The sequence below is a fragment of the Oryx dammah genome, unplaced genomic scaffold, assembly GCF_014754425.2.
Source record: "Oryx dammah isolate SB20612 unplaced genomic scaffold, SCBI_Odam_1.1 HiC_scaffold_26, whole genome shotgun sequence".
Classification (NCBI taxonomy): domain Eukaryota; kingdom Metazoa; phylum Chordata; class Mammalia; order Artiodactyla; family Bovidae; genus Oryx; species Oryx dammah.
Genome location: NW_024070210.1, coordinates 41786699 through 41801138, shown reverse-complemented (window position 1 = coordinate 41801138; position 14440 = coordinate 41786699). Strand labels below are relative to the sequence as shown.

Genomic DNA, 14440 nt, shown 5'->3' with positions numbered 1-14440 from the left:
AACCCATGTCTCCTGCATCTCCTGTATCACAGATGGATTCTCTTTACAGCTGAGCCACTAGGGAAGCCTGAGATAAGCTCTAGCCTCTTAAATTTGTTGAAGCATGTTTTATGACCTAATGTGTGGTCTGTCCTAGAGAAGGTTCCTTGCATGTGTGCAAAGAATGTGCATTCTGGGTGCTTTGGATGTAATCCTGTAGATATCAATTAAGTCTACCTAGTCTATTGTGCCATTTAGGACCACTGTTGTCTTATTGGTTTTCTGTCTAGAAAATCTGTCCAGTGATGTCAGTGAGATGTTAAAGTTTCCTACTGTTATTGTGTTCCTGTCAATTTCCCGTTTATGTCTGTTAGTATTTGTTTTATATATTTCAGTGCTCTTATATTGGGTGAATGTATGTTAATGAGTGTAATATCCTTTTCTTGTATTTGTCCCTTTTTCATAATATAATGTCCTTTTTTGTCTTTCTTTATGGACTCTGTTTTAAAGCCTATTTTGTCCAATATGAGTATTGCTATCCCTGCTTTCCTGTCATTTCCATTTACATGAAGTATCTTTTTCCATCTTTTCACTTTCAATCTGTGTGTGTCTGTCATCTTGAAGTGAGTCTCTTGTAGGTTATTTTATAGGTTCTTGATTTTTATCCAATCTGCAGCTCTATGTCTTTTGGTCAGAGGATATGGTTCCTTGACATTTAAAGTAAGTATTGATAAGTGTTACTTATTGCCATTTTAAGCCTTATTTTCCTGTTGATATTGTAGTTCTTTTTTGTGTCGTCTTTCTGATTTTCCTTTTATGCTTTGATGGCTTTTCTGTATGCTTGAGTTCCTTTCTTTTTGGTATTCGTGAACCTATTATATGTTTTTGATTTGTGATTACCCTGGTTTTCAAGTATGTTTACCCCTAACTATATCTATTTGCTTTAAATTGATAGTGACACAAGCTCAAACACATTCTAAACAATCTACATTTTTATAGTTCCCTCCTTCACTTTCTGTGATTTTGATATCCTATTTTACATACCATTCTTTTGCTGATGATTGCAGTTATAATCACTTTTACAAAAATAATTTTTTTAATCTGTGTACTAGCTTATCTAAGTGATCTTCAATTTTTTAATATATTTGCCTTTCCTATTGTTACTTTCCCTTTCTTATACATTCTTGTTTCTTTTCTGTTTAGAGAAGACCTATCAATATTTCTTCTAGAGTAAGTTTAGTACTGTTGAATTCTTTTAATTTTTGCTTGTCGAGAAATTCTTTATCTCTCCTTCTATTCTACATGATGATCTTGCTGAACAGAGTATTCTGGGTTACAAGTTTCTTTCCTTTCAGAACTTTGAGTATTTCTGAAGAGAAATCAGCTGATAGCCTTATGGGGCATGGAGGTCACATATAACTGACTTTTTTTTCTCTTGCATTTAGAATCTTCTCTTTAACTTTTGCTTTTTAATTATGATATGTTTTGGTGTGTGTCTGGGTTCCTCTTGTTTGGGACCCTCTGTGTTCCCTGTACTTGAATACCTGTTTCTTTCTTTAGATTTGGAAAGTTTTCATCAATAATTTCTTCAAATATACTTTTAATCCCCATTTCTCTTCTTCTCCTGGAACTCTTCTTTATGCAAAGGTTGACATGTTTTATATTATCCTATAGATTTCATATGTTGCTGTCATTGTTTTTCATTTGTCTTTCTGTCTGAGCTTCTGATTAGGTGATTTCCATTAACCTTCCAGATATCTTCTTCTATGTTATTTAGTTACTATTCATTGCTTCTAGATTGGTTTTTTATCTCAGCGACTGAGTTGTCTAACTTTGATAGTTTCTAGTTCTAAACCACAGTGATCTGCATTTTTATCAAGGATCTTTTAATTCCTTTAGTACCTTTATTACTCCTTTTAGAATCCAGGGTCTGGTAGACTGGTGAGGTCTCTTTCCTTTTTTGTTCTTTCAGGGGATTTCTCTTTTAATTTGGAGTAGTTTCTCTGCTTTTTCATTTTACTTGACTTTATGAATTTAGGGGAAATAGTTAGCTTTAAAGGGCTTTTTATTTGGAAACACCCAAAAATCTACTATTTTTGTTGCGGAGGCTAGTTTCAGTGTAGGTGCTAGCAACATCCTTTCTCAGAGTATGCTGGCGATTATCCCCCTGATAGGGAAGTAACTGGTGATGTGGTGTCCAGAGCCTATTCTGGATATTGGGTGGGGCCTCCTTCTTGTTCTGTGGCTGTCTCAGCCCTGTCAGGGTGGTGTCTGCTGCTCAGTTGTTGGAGTAGAAGCCCTGAGGGTCAAGTTCAGTCAGACTCCTTTGCCTTTGAGTGCATGGCCTGCTTCAAACGAGACAACCATGAAGCAAGTGAGGCCAATATGGTCACAGCGAATCTATACATTACCCGCGCAGGTGTCTGCAGTTTTGCCTAGAAGCGGCCCAAAGTCACATCTTTTTCTCTGTTGTGTTCATAGTATTAGGTTTTAGTGTGGAGTGGGCATTGCAGGTGCAGGAACTGAAGTAGTTGTGCTGCTGCCTGAGACCTGGGTTGTGTCTGTGCCAAATGTGGCTCCAAGTTGGTGTGTGAGGTGGGTGGATCCAGTAAACTCCCTCTGGGAAACCAACCACTGCATACTCCTACCCAGGGGCTCTCCATCTGAGACTCAGCACCCACTAAGCATTTCTGTGGTATGTTTTGCATGCACCAGCAAAGTCCACCACAACTGCACCTGGCCCTGCCATGCAAGCAGTGACAAAGGACTCTGAAGTCTGGCCCAAAATACACCCCAGACTATCCAGGCTATCTCCACTAAGCCAGATCAAGTCCTCTCCCAGAGTCTGTCTGCCAGAGAGTGCTTAGTCACTGCACATGTTTGTAGCCCTGCCCAGTGCCCACTTCAGATTGGGAAATGTGGCAAGCCAGCTACCAGTCTCTCTCTGCCCTGACTGTAAGCAAGTCAGCACACAGGCACTCCTCACAAGTAGAGTCTGGGCTGCTCCAGCCCCTCTGTCCCAGCTTATTTTCCAGGCGAACAAGGGGGCTCCCCAGGGTTTGTCCTGTGTGGACCTTTTCTCCTTTACAGATCCCTCCCCTGGAAGCCAGTCCTGTCCTGATTCCTTTTTTCCCATCCTACTTGGTTATGCAGAGACTCTTCTTGCAGCTTTGGTTGCATAAGAGATCTTCTGCCAGTTTCCAGTTGATTTTCTGTGAAAAAGGTTCCACATGTAGATGTATTTTTGATGTGTTTCTGGAGGATGGTGAGCTTCACATCCTCCTACTCCACCATCTTGAGATTCCTCCTCTAGGCTTATATCTTTATGGAAAACTATACTCTAGACCCTAGATATGATTAAGGGGTTAAAATAAACTTGGCATGTATAATAAACAGGAGTGAACTTCTCTCTCAAATCTATTTCAGAGAATTTCTATCCTATTCAGGATAACATAATCATCTAGACCCTCCCAAACTCTGTGCTTGGTAGGATGAAGTATGGTCTGCTATCCACACTGCTTCCCAGCAACTCAGTGAGGCTGTTAACAGGTTCTGTTAACAGAAGAAGAAATTTATCACTCTGGCATTGCTGAAAAAGTAGTTTGGAGTATGCAGAAACCAAGTGTTCTTTTCCTTGATTCTAAGACCTTAATATTCAATCACTAATTATTCAATCATAATTGAATTAAGTTATTTCCTGAGTAGTTTAGAGCATCACAGGAAGACATTAATTTTATACAAGTTTATTGTAAGAATCTTTGTTGTGAAGCCATTCATGTTTTTCATTCTGGCTATCTCAATTGAGATACACTACTCAGGAAATTACCTGTCTCAGGAACCATATCCATCGAACTTTTCCTAACATTCTTATACCAGATAATTAAGATTTAAATGAGCATCAAAAACATCCTTGAAGGGAACTTAAATATGTTTTAAATGAGCAAATTGCATTCAGAGAAAGATGGAGGTGATACTGAAGGGTGGTTCAGGTAGAAGAGTGGGACCATGGAAATACAAACTCATTCCCTGTGTCTTAATGACAGCAGAGGTTTAAAAGCTCCTACTTTATCAATGAACCTAAGGTATTAACACAAGATGAGGGCTGCCCTCCTATCAAGTTACTATCTGATTGCCGCTTCAGAAAGGAACCAAGTGTCTGCTTTGCCAGACACAGACATGGGTTAAGACCAGGGCTAGGGACACGGACACTGCTGTAACATGAACAGACAGTAAAAGAGCCCCAGATTCATTAGCAGAACATTTATATCTTCTGCTTGTTACCTTTTTCCACGCAGTTAGCAGAGGCAGCCAACATATGCTGCCAGTCACTTTCAGAGTCTCTCAAAAACCAAGAGATTTTGAGGTTTCAGTCTATATAGAAATGAATAAATGTCCAGAGTTACAAAAATGTTAGTACAGTTTTAATATTTACATTTAACAAATCACTGCCTTTAAATCACACCAAAAAAAAAAAAAAAACCATGAACATAGTAATTATGGGATTTATGAAACTATAAGTCCTTTGCACTATGGATGGTGTAGTCTAGATCGTGGATATAAATTTGCCATGGTCTGATGTATATTGTCTTCTTTTGGTCCTTTCAGTGCAACCCCAGACATAATATTCACGTTTATACTTGAGATCTTTCATGCCTGGGAAGCCCAGGCAAGATGGCACCCTGAGTCCCCCTTTGAAGGATACCGTTTACCTCTGCCAAATTTTCCTAGTTGAAAATCTTTCCTTAACCATAGGCCTGTCACACCACCTGCACCAACTTATCGTGATATTCTAAAGGAGGCAAAAAGACAATTTGCAAAGAACCGGAAGGATTTTAGAATGTAAGTTTACTTCACACTAATGATAAATATAAAATCATAGACACTTTTAAAACTTGAAGTGACCACAGAAATTATCTACAACTAAGCTCCTTATTTTACTGACAAGAAGAGTCACCTCTGATCATCTTATAATAGACTCGGAGATTCCTTTCAGGTAAGTGTTAACATATGTTGTAACCATGGCAACCGGGCATGTGTCAGGGATTGAAAGGAAGGAAGGAAGCTTTCCTGTGGTCTGGGTGGGGGGATGTACTCCAACGTGGAGAAACCAGGGGAGAGTTCCAGAGAACAGAGATTGGAGTATTATTCATTTACAAGGATAAGCCCTGGAGAACAGACAGGTTGTTTGCAGTAGGAGTTCCTGGAGCAGGGGTGGTGTAGAGGAAAGGCAAGGGGTCTTTTCTGAAATGTTTTCTTGGGGAAACATTTTAAGTTGTTTGTGCTTAACTGAAAATTATTACTCTTAGCCAGTTATAGTATTCTTATGTGCCAGGAAGCATGAAATGGCTTAATGAGGATGTCCATCAGTTTTTATGAGAACAAACTGGCAGGGCCCAATTCTTCTGCCTATGATACCAAGGTCACTGCCTAGCTGTCTTATTTCCCTTAAAGGGGAGAAAGGATGAGCATCCTACCCTTTCAGTACCAGAAGCTGTTCAGGAAACACATCAAAGAGAGGCAAACCAAAGAGTTGTCAGCAAAGTCCTATTCCATCCAGCAGGCAGGACAGAAGTCCGAGCTGGTACTTCCCCTGGGGCCCCATTCCCCTCCCTCTGACACACACACATGTGCATGCACACACAGACACACAGAACCCTTACGCTTCCTATTCTCAGTGGGAAGAACAGGGACGGGTACCTTGTAAGACAGATTGTGTGGAAGCAGCAGGGTGGAGTCTAGACCATGCTTAGGTGACATAGATGATGCCTTTGGTGCATGTTTATAAGGGGAGATGTGATGGGGAACTCCTCATACCAAAAGTCATGCATTGGGAGGGGATGCTGAAAAGTTTTGTAAGGAACTTTTACTGATATGTGGAAGGCAGCAAATTGTTGATTTATTCTTTCTCAATGAGAACTGCCTGCATTATTTAAAAAATTTAACTCCAAACTTTGATTTTATAGAGAAAACCACGTAATTAATGAAGAAATAAAACTCCTAAGACAGCGACAGGAAAAAGTTGACAAGGAGTTTCATAGGTTTGTTTCTTATTCAACTTGTAGTGCTTAAAAAATGTTTTAATTGAATAAATGTGTTATGTAAACCACAATGGGTTTAATATGTAAAAATTCATTAATTGGAATATCTGCTGAAGTTTTCTACTCAATAGTTCATCTGGATTAGCACTATTCTATCCATATAATCATTTACTCTGCTAATTTAATTAATTGATAAACATTATCATCATCTCCTTTTATTCCACCAGGCATAGGACTTAAGCTGAGGGCCTTTTAAAGATCCATAACCATACCTTGCCCTACAGAAAATGTGAACTATAGAAAAACAACCTATTCAGTTGGTCTCAGGCTACTTCTTTGCACTCCTCTACCCCTGCTGCTTCCCCTATGCATAAAAACATTGCACCCCCTGAAATAAAGAAAGTTAGGCACATGTGTTTATTTCATAAATGAGGGTGTAAAAAAGAAAACTATAAGGCATTGGGACTAACCCACTTCTTCCAGTATATCCACATAAGCAAGGATAAATGTCCAGTGAGTACAGCACTTCAAATAAACCACAGTTTTCTTCCAGTCATACTGCCATACTTCTGACTGCTATTTTGCAACCTGTAAACCCAGTCTCCCAGTCACATGAGAAAATTCAGCTCCTTATTTTAAAAGCTTTGTTCACTTTTCACCAAAACTTCTATCACCCAGCTTTCACCTTCACAACACACAAATTATAAGATCTTATTTCCAGGTTCTCAAAAATCAGATCTATAGAGGATAGGATTTCTCACCACTCAGGATATGCAGAAGAATGTAGACCAATTTTCAGAGCAACAAGAAGCACTCAAATATGTGTTGTGTAATGGCACACTGCTGGAGAATGTGAAGGGGGAAATACTCAGATGGATATCTTACTCCAGTGAACCTGTTAAATTTACAGGCAGAGTGTTCAAGTTTCTATCTTTAGTCTTCAAAAAAAGATACTCATGGAAAGGAAAGACAAAGATGGGAGATTAGGTAGTGGTGATGGTTGCAAAACTTTGCAAATGTACTAAAACCCACTGAATTGTATACTTTAAAAGGATGGATTTTAGGGTATGAGATATATCAACAAAGCTGTTATTTAAAAATAAGAAGAGGGGGACTGTAAGTTAAAAGTGGGTTGAAGATGGATTGATTTTTAACAAAGCAAGATGAACCAGTCTCAAAATGACTTGCAGTCAAAAAGACTCTAAGAGAGTATTGCTGAAAAAAGGGCACCAGGGATATTTTGGAGTGTATTTAAATAGTGCTATGAAGAAGAGACCCAAAACAACCGTAAGAGCCAGATTAAGAAAAGCAGGAAAAGAGAGCACATGAGGGTAAATAAATGAGAAAACCCAGGATGAAGAGATAAAATTGGCAGAGATCAAGTAGAGAATGAGTGAGGGAGCGTTTGTCAGTCAGAGAACACTAAGAGACCTCTAAGAAGTAGCCTTACTGCATGCGCTCGGGGAACCCTAGACTAAATGCTAAAGAAACGTAGAGCAGGCCTTATGAGGAGCTGGCTAATACAAACTTCAGGCTTAAGCAAAGTGTGTTTGGAATTTTTAGAAAATTTTACTTCCTACAGATTTCACGGTATAATTTTTAAATGTTTCACTTGAAAATTGCCACTGAAATTAATATCCTTCTTCCCTTTTCATTTTCCTTTCTCTTACCTATGTTTTTCTTCCTAATGTTTTACCCTGGTCCCAAGTTCCTATCCTTACTTGTTTGGCCTGCCTCTGCTCCTGTCTTCATCCATAATCTCTGGAAAGGTTCCTGCTGCCTCTTCAATTCAGTTATTTAACTCCTTCATAAATATTTCTTGAATGGAGTAGTTGGTGGCTGAAATCATGATAGATTCCTGGATCCCCACCCTCAGTGAGCTTACAGTTTAGTAAGCACTCTCTCCCTCCGTCCTTTTTCATCTCTCTGTCCCCCACCAAGATCTTTCCCAGCCCAGGTCCTCTTACTCTTCCCTCCCCCGTGACTCACCCTACAATCTCCGCTGGAGCATAGTGAGTGGAGTCAGTGAAGGGAACACCGTGCGAACCCTCTCCCTGAAGAGGGTGTTTCACTGCTGGGATGCAGTGTCACACAGCGATTGCAACAGAGGGCTCTAGTCTCACTGCTTGGGTACAAATCCTCTATTACTTGCTAGCTGAAGGACTGTGGACAGGTCACTTAACCTATCTAAGCCTCTTTCCTCATCTATAACACAGGATAATAGTAGAACTTACTTCCTAGGTTTATTGTCAGAGTAATTGAATTAATATATGCAAAGTGGTAGATGCTAGCATATTAAACCCTGTAAATGCTGGCTCTTAGTTGGTATCAGTATAAAAACAGTTAGTTTTCTTACCAGTTGTCTTATTTTCACGATTAGACTCCAAGCAAAGGCTACCAAGAAACCCTTTGAAGTTAAGAGTGATTTTGAGAATTTCCTCCATCAACTGGTAAGTTGTTTTTTTTTTTTTTTTCTGAAAATAATTGAGAATTCTTTCTTTAGCTTCTCTTCTGAAGACTGGAAAATACTTAATAAGCAATATATCATTTTCACATCCAGGTTACAGTAGCAGGATAGAATACATTCTTGTTATTTATCATCCACATGTACATTTAGTATAATCTCTGTCTCATGATTTGTGACAAGCTCATGCTCACTCATCCCCATCTTTGCTTCTGACCAGAAGCATTTTATACAACTGAAAACCTCCAAACTCAGTCAGAATTTCAAACTAATAGAAAATTATTGGTGTTTGAAATCATATTTTATTTCCCAGTAATAATTCAACAAAAATATATTGGATTCCTATTTTAGATGAATGACCCTTGCCCTCAATTAACAGGAACGTAAGAAATGATAAGGCTCTAAATAGGACTCAAGTATAAGAAGGAAAGAAAAGGCAGGAGTTTTCTTTGTTCCCTTCCCTTCTCCTCCTCCTTAACTTACAGGCAGTCCTGTTAAAGCTAAAGGCCCTTCTTCCCTTCCAACAAGAACACGTAGAGAATAGTATACAATAAATCTGAAGGTTGGACATTCTGAGGTCAGGAATAAGAGAGAGCTTTTCATTTTCAGCATGCTAGGCTTCCATACAAAAATCTAGAGCAATCCTCATTGGCTATTGCTGTAATGTCAAAAACAGATCAAAGAATCTAACCAAAGTCCTATGAACCAGAAAGGTAACAAAGGAGTACATGCGTGCTAAGTTGCTTCAGTCGTGTCCAACTCTTTGCAACCCTATGGACTGTAGCCCTCCAGGCTCCTCTGTTCACAGGAGTCTCCAGGCAAGAATACTAGAGTGGGTTGCCCTGCCCTCCTCCAGGGGGCTCCTCCTGACCTACAGATCCAACCTGAGTCTCTGGCATCTCCTGCACTGTTGGGGTGTTATAGATTAAACAAATAGAACAATTCTTCCACACACAAAAAATTATTCCTCCCATTATTTCATGATCTCTCTTGACTACTACTGCTAGAGACACAGGTACAGAGAAATATTTATTTAGTATAAGAAAATTGTGGAAGTAAGCTGGTAAAGAGCAAATGACCTCAGCTGGTGAACAGTAGATGGCTTGAGTATTAGGGAAACTACATGAGCTGTGGAAAGCATAGCACACTGGAGAGTCTGTGCCTCAGCTAAACATGGCCGCTAATTCCTCACGTCTGGGTCACTGTGACTCTGCAGGAATGGAGACCAGAGTGTTCTCAGATCTTTTACCATTTGCAATCCAGCTGCTGCTGCTGCTGTTATGTCACTTCAGTCATGTCTGACTCTGTGAGACCCCATAGACGGCAGCCCACCAGGCTCCTCTGTCCCTGGAATTCTCCAGGCAAGAATACTGGAATGGGTTGCCATTTCTTTCTCCAATGCATGCATGCAAGCTAAGTCGCTTCAGTCATGTCCGACTCTGTGCAACCCTATGGACAATAGCCCACCAGGCTCCTCCATCCACAGGATTCTCCAGGCAAGAACACTGGAGTGGGCCAGATTCTTCTGTAAAATTCCTGTTTAGGACTCGAGTTTTTTAATACCCTGGAGGTCAAACTATATAAATCTGTAGATCAGACACAGCCTGTGGGCTGCTGGTTTGCAATACCTGGTCTACCTGCTGAACACAGAGCTCTTCAAAATCTGGTTCCAACCAATTGCCACCAATCTTATTCTCCACTACATCCATCCCAAGGCAAACCCTTCACTCCCACCAAGTCTTCTGAACATACAGTGCTTATTCATAATCATATACTTTGATCATCTGCATTGCCTATTCCCCAGCTTTCAAATTCTATTCATCCTTTAAGAAAGAAAGAAAGTCTTCTCTCCTGGCTTCCCTTCCCTTGGGCTTCCCTGGTGGCTCAGAGGGTAAAGAGTCTGCCAAGACCCAGGTTTGATCCCTGAGTTGGGAAGATCTCCTGGAGAAGGAAATGGCAACCCACTCCAGTATTCTTGCCTGGAGAATCCCCATGGACAGAGGAGCCTGGCGGGCTACAGTCCAAGCAGACCTGAAGAGCTGGACATGATTGAGGGACTTCACTTTCTTTAGCCCTCTCCTTTCCACAAATGAGTTCAACATCTTTCATAATTTCTAGACTAACACTAGGTGATGGTTTCACTGGAAAAATAGTTTTCTTCAAGCCAGACATCAAGATAAATATGGGAGTAGATTCAAGCTTAGAATGGCTATGTCCTCCAAAGCAGAGTGTGCACAAGAAATGTTTACTTACCTATTTTATAAAGAAGGTTTCTCATGTGAAAAATTTAAATAGAATAGCAAAGCAAAAGCAAGTGCATTTTTTACAATAATTCAGGTATCTTCAAAGAATTATATATCAATCAACCACAGATCTTCTGTGGAAAAATGGAAAATTATTAAAGGATTATAATTTTAAATCAATTTTTAAAATACAAGCAAATTTGATTCAAGTTTTCTCAAGTATTTACCTTTCTGCTAAGACTAAAAATGTACCAAAATTTATTTTAGAATAATGGATTTCCTAGTGCTGTATATGACTGCTGTTCTTTGAGAAATGTTACAACCAGCTTTGTCTCAGCTTCTCTGAAACTGAGATTCAAGAAGATGCCCAGTGTTTGAGCAAAACCAAGCTGAGAATAACAGAAAATTGTGATAAACTTCTGGATAATTTATGCCAAATAACTGCTGTCCCTCAATTATCTGACTATGCCAGCAAAATGCTTTTTGGTCTAAATTGAGATATAATTCAGGGAGGCCTTCCTGTAGTCTATCTGGGAGACAGCCACTCATTAACCATAACCATGAGGCCAAACTTTCTGCCCATTTTGATAAACAGGCATCTACCAACAACCCTACCCAATCCCAGAACCCACTCTCAGCCTTTTCATACCTCGCCTGCATGCCTCACACCTGCCCTACATTGGTTCACATATACAAACAAGCCTTGCTAGACATACAGTGAAGGAAACAAGGCACAGCTGGATTTTCCTAGAATAGTAAACCTGCATCCTGGACTAGAAAGGCATTTTAAAAAAGATAGGATAGAGTGGAAATAAAGTAAATTCCATAAATAAATTGAGTTATCTGAATTAATATTTGGATAATTATCTATTTCCATGTGCACAGAGATAAGAACTTGCAGTCTTTTTCTTTATCTAAAGTTTCTCTTTTATGATAGAGAAAGCTCAGGGCCAAAAGAATTTAAAGTAATTGTTTATATGATATCAAATGGTTAAAAAAATTAAATCAGCCTGGGATTTTCTTCCTGAATCCATTTTTTGAAAAAAATTTAAGTGATCTCCCTCAAGTTGATAACTGGGAGAATCTCACTTTCAAGTATACAATATCCAGAAAAATCTGTGAATCCTTAATAGTGTATTGTTTTAATAGCGTTTTGAAGCTCTAACTGAGAGAGAATTTTTGGCATCACTGTCATCATCATCATCATCATCATCAACAGAAGACCCTGAGGAAGAAGAACGCCAGGAGAAACCAGAAGTAAACTGTATTTAAGAATGTATGTTTAATTCAGGTAGAATCCATGAGGTACCAGGATTGATGGTCTTTTACCATGTGTCTTTAAAATTCTTGAAATCAATAAATCTAAGTAAATTATCTTAAGAGATCTCTATCCAAGCATAATCTTTGTCCTTATTGGTAGAAAACATATTTCAGGTGGAAAAATCATCTTTATGAAGCATGGGGAGCTTTCAACCATTTCTTTGGAAATATATCTTGATAATTGCAACCATTTCTTCATAATACAAAACAGAAGGAGGATTAATTTACTGTGGCATAAGAAGTCCTGCCAGTCCCTAAATGCTCTAAATAGTTTCTTGGAGATTTTTTACATTGTTTAGGCCTCAAGGAAAACCAAAGCTCCACCTCCAGGTTTGGTAGCAAACAAACTCTGCTTCTCTGGCGCTAAGCTTCGGTTGCTCCTCTGGTAATAGGCTTCGTGCACATTTGCCAGGAAGCTGGACAGCTTGTCAGCAGGTACTATTGAAACTGTGCAGCCTCCCCATCCTGCTCCAGTAAGTCGTGATCCTTGAGCCCCAAATTTCCTAAAACAATGAGAGAAAAAATTAGAACTTGCAAATGAAAATGAGAGTTGATTTTCCTGGTGCTTCAGAACACTCCAAGAACTAAGGAGAGATTATGTGGTATGCTTTGTTTTGTGGGTTTTTGTGGTGTTGTGGTTTTTTTTTTCAGTGTTATCAAACACTTTAGGACATTACAAAATTTGTACTATTATCAGAAGGTGATTTGAAATTTAATTGTATCTAAAACTAGCCCCAAGTTTTGGCTCTTTAGTAAAAATTAGTAGTACTCCTGTTTCATGAGGGCTGGCAATAACCGCCTGTAGTCTTGATTCCATAAAGCCAGCATTTGAAGAGTTATATAACAAGTCTTCAGGTGATCAAGAAAAGGGAGTAAAAAGAAAACAGGTAGTACACAGAATCAACAGTATCAATCAGAAGGTTGCTCCATAAGAGGGCAAATCAAAATTTAAAGTGCAAGTCTTTTACACACAAGTGAGAGCTTCCTCTGGTGGCTATTTAAGCTGCATTCAGTCACCTAGAAAAGACAGCCTAGATTTGTGCTAAATGAATTTATCAACAAAGAGTGTTACTAAACTCTAAGTTAGTTTACCTGCTAATCTCTAAAGGGAAATTATGCAGACCTTTCCACAAGAGGGTAGTGGTTCAGCAGGTCCATCCCCATCTTCCCTGTGCCTTCAGGAGCTGGTTGATGACTGGACTCAGAATTTCTCATCTGAACAAAATGTGTGATTGAGATGGAAATGACTATATAAGCCTCTGTGCAACAAGAGGTCATTTTAGTCACCATCAACCAAGCACAGTTTCAAACCTAAGATTTATACCTAAGTGAAAGGCCCTACACAAGAACAGAGATCACTCATCTTTAAAAGACGCAATTTATCCTGACAAGAACAGTTTACATGTGCTTCCAAATTCATCCTAATAAAATTTACTCCAAATTCATAGCAGATTAAGAATTTCATAATTAATTTAGCACAATTCTATCCCTTTTTTCCATCTAAATGAGCTACTTTATTTCCTGGAAAATATCAATAGAATATTACCCCTATTCTAGGACATGAGAATTATTGTACATCAGTAATTCATTTCCCCCTCAATGATTTTCTCAGTTGATTTCTTTTCATCATCTGTTATATTCATCAAAATATGTTTTTCATATGAAAGAAGATGTCTAGAGAAGAAAACAAAAATGCTTGCAAGAAAATAGATTATTCATCTCCTCCTGCCCTTCAAACATTCAGTTTATGGCCCAGTAGGTAAATGGAGCCTAAACTGAAAACTTTCACTTACCCTGAGATTCTAGTATTATCTTGAGTTCCTAGGCTGGCAAGCGGCTAGTTTGCAATTTGGTGGAATTTAAAAAAAAAAAAAGTTGTCACATAGCCATATCAAACTATCTCTTCTTGTGGAAGATGCTGAGAAAAACAGAGGTGAAGTATCTCTGAAAGACACTAAAATCTAAGCATCAAAGCCAGCATGGTATGGTTTAGAGAACAGTATGCCCTCTTATTTGATTTTCTAAGACCCAAACTATGCCATTTTTCTGGACTCAAGTCAACCAAGTCTTTTATGGTCTTCAGTGAACTTCTAGGCATATTTTCTTACACTTCCTCATTTGAACAGTTTTTGAAAACTGTGGTCTCAAAATTGAATCTAAAGCAAACTGGAAGTGTTTCTAACTGGCTGCAAAACCCATAGGAATTGTGCCAGGGGGCCTATTTTCCTGACTCTCCTGCCAGTTTCCAGAGGGCAAACACTAGAAGTCTTTCTAGGTAAATCATTCACTTTTAAGTCTCCAGAGCTGCTCTGTCACCACCCTGCCTCCTACAAATGAAAATGAACTAGATTGCATCAACCACATGGCCTGAAATCATCAGGGCTCAAATTTCCCCT

The 14440-nt window shown here is 39.0% G+C and overlaps 2 protein-coding genes across 5 annotated transcripts in view; one reads left to right on the top strand and one right to left on the bottom strand.

Annotated features, from left to right (window-relative positions):
* FAM227B (family with sequence similarity 227 member B) overlaps nucleotides 1-12106 on the top strand; it is a 226116-nt gene extending 214010 nt beyond the window's left edge. Inside the window, exons 14-17 of the mRNA XM_040227601.1 lie at nucleotides 4743-4818; nucleotides 5431-5560; nucleotides 8309-8467; nucleotides 11874-12106. Of these exons, the coding sequence (XP_040083535.1) occupies nucleotides 4743-4818; nucleotides 5431-5560; nucleotides 8309-8467; nucleotides 11874-11996 (488 nt within the window). The 3' untranslated portion in view covers nucleotides 11997-12106. The remainder of the gene's footprint in view (nucleotides 1-4742; nucleotides 4819-5430; nucleotides 5561-8308; nucleotides 8468-11873) is intronic.
* The window catches only part of GALK2 (galactokinase 2), a 153594-nt gene continuing 151136 nt past the window's right edge, over nucleotides 11983-14440 (bottom strand). For 2 of the 4 annotated variants that reach the window (XM_040226482.1, XM_040226479.1), the window contains one exon: nucleotides 11983-12547. In XM_040226482.1, the coding sequence (XP_040082416.1) occupies nucleotides 12340-12547 (208 nt within the window). In that variant the 3' untranslated portion in view covers nucleotides 11983-12339. The remainder of the gene's footprint in view (nucleotides 12548-14440) is intronic. The other 2 variants (XM_040226480.1, XM_040226481.1) reach the window with 1 other exon arrangement.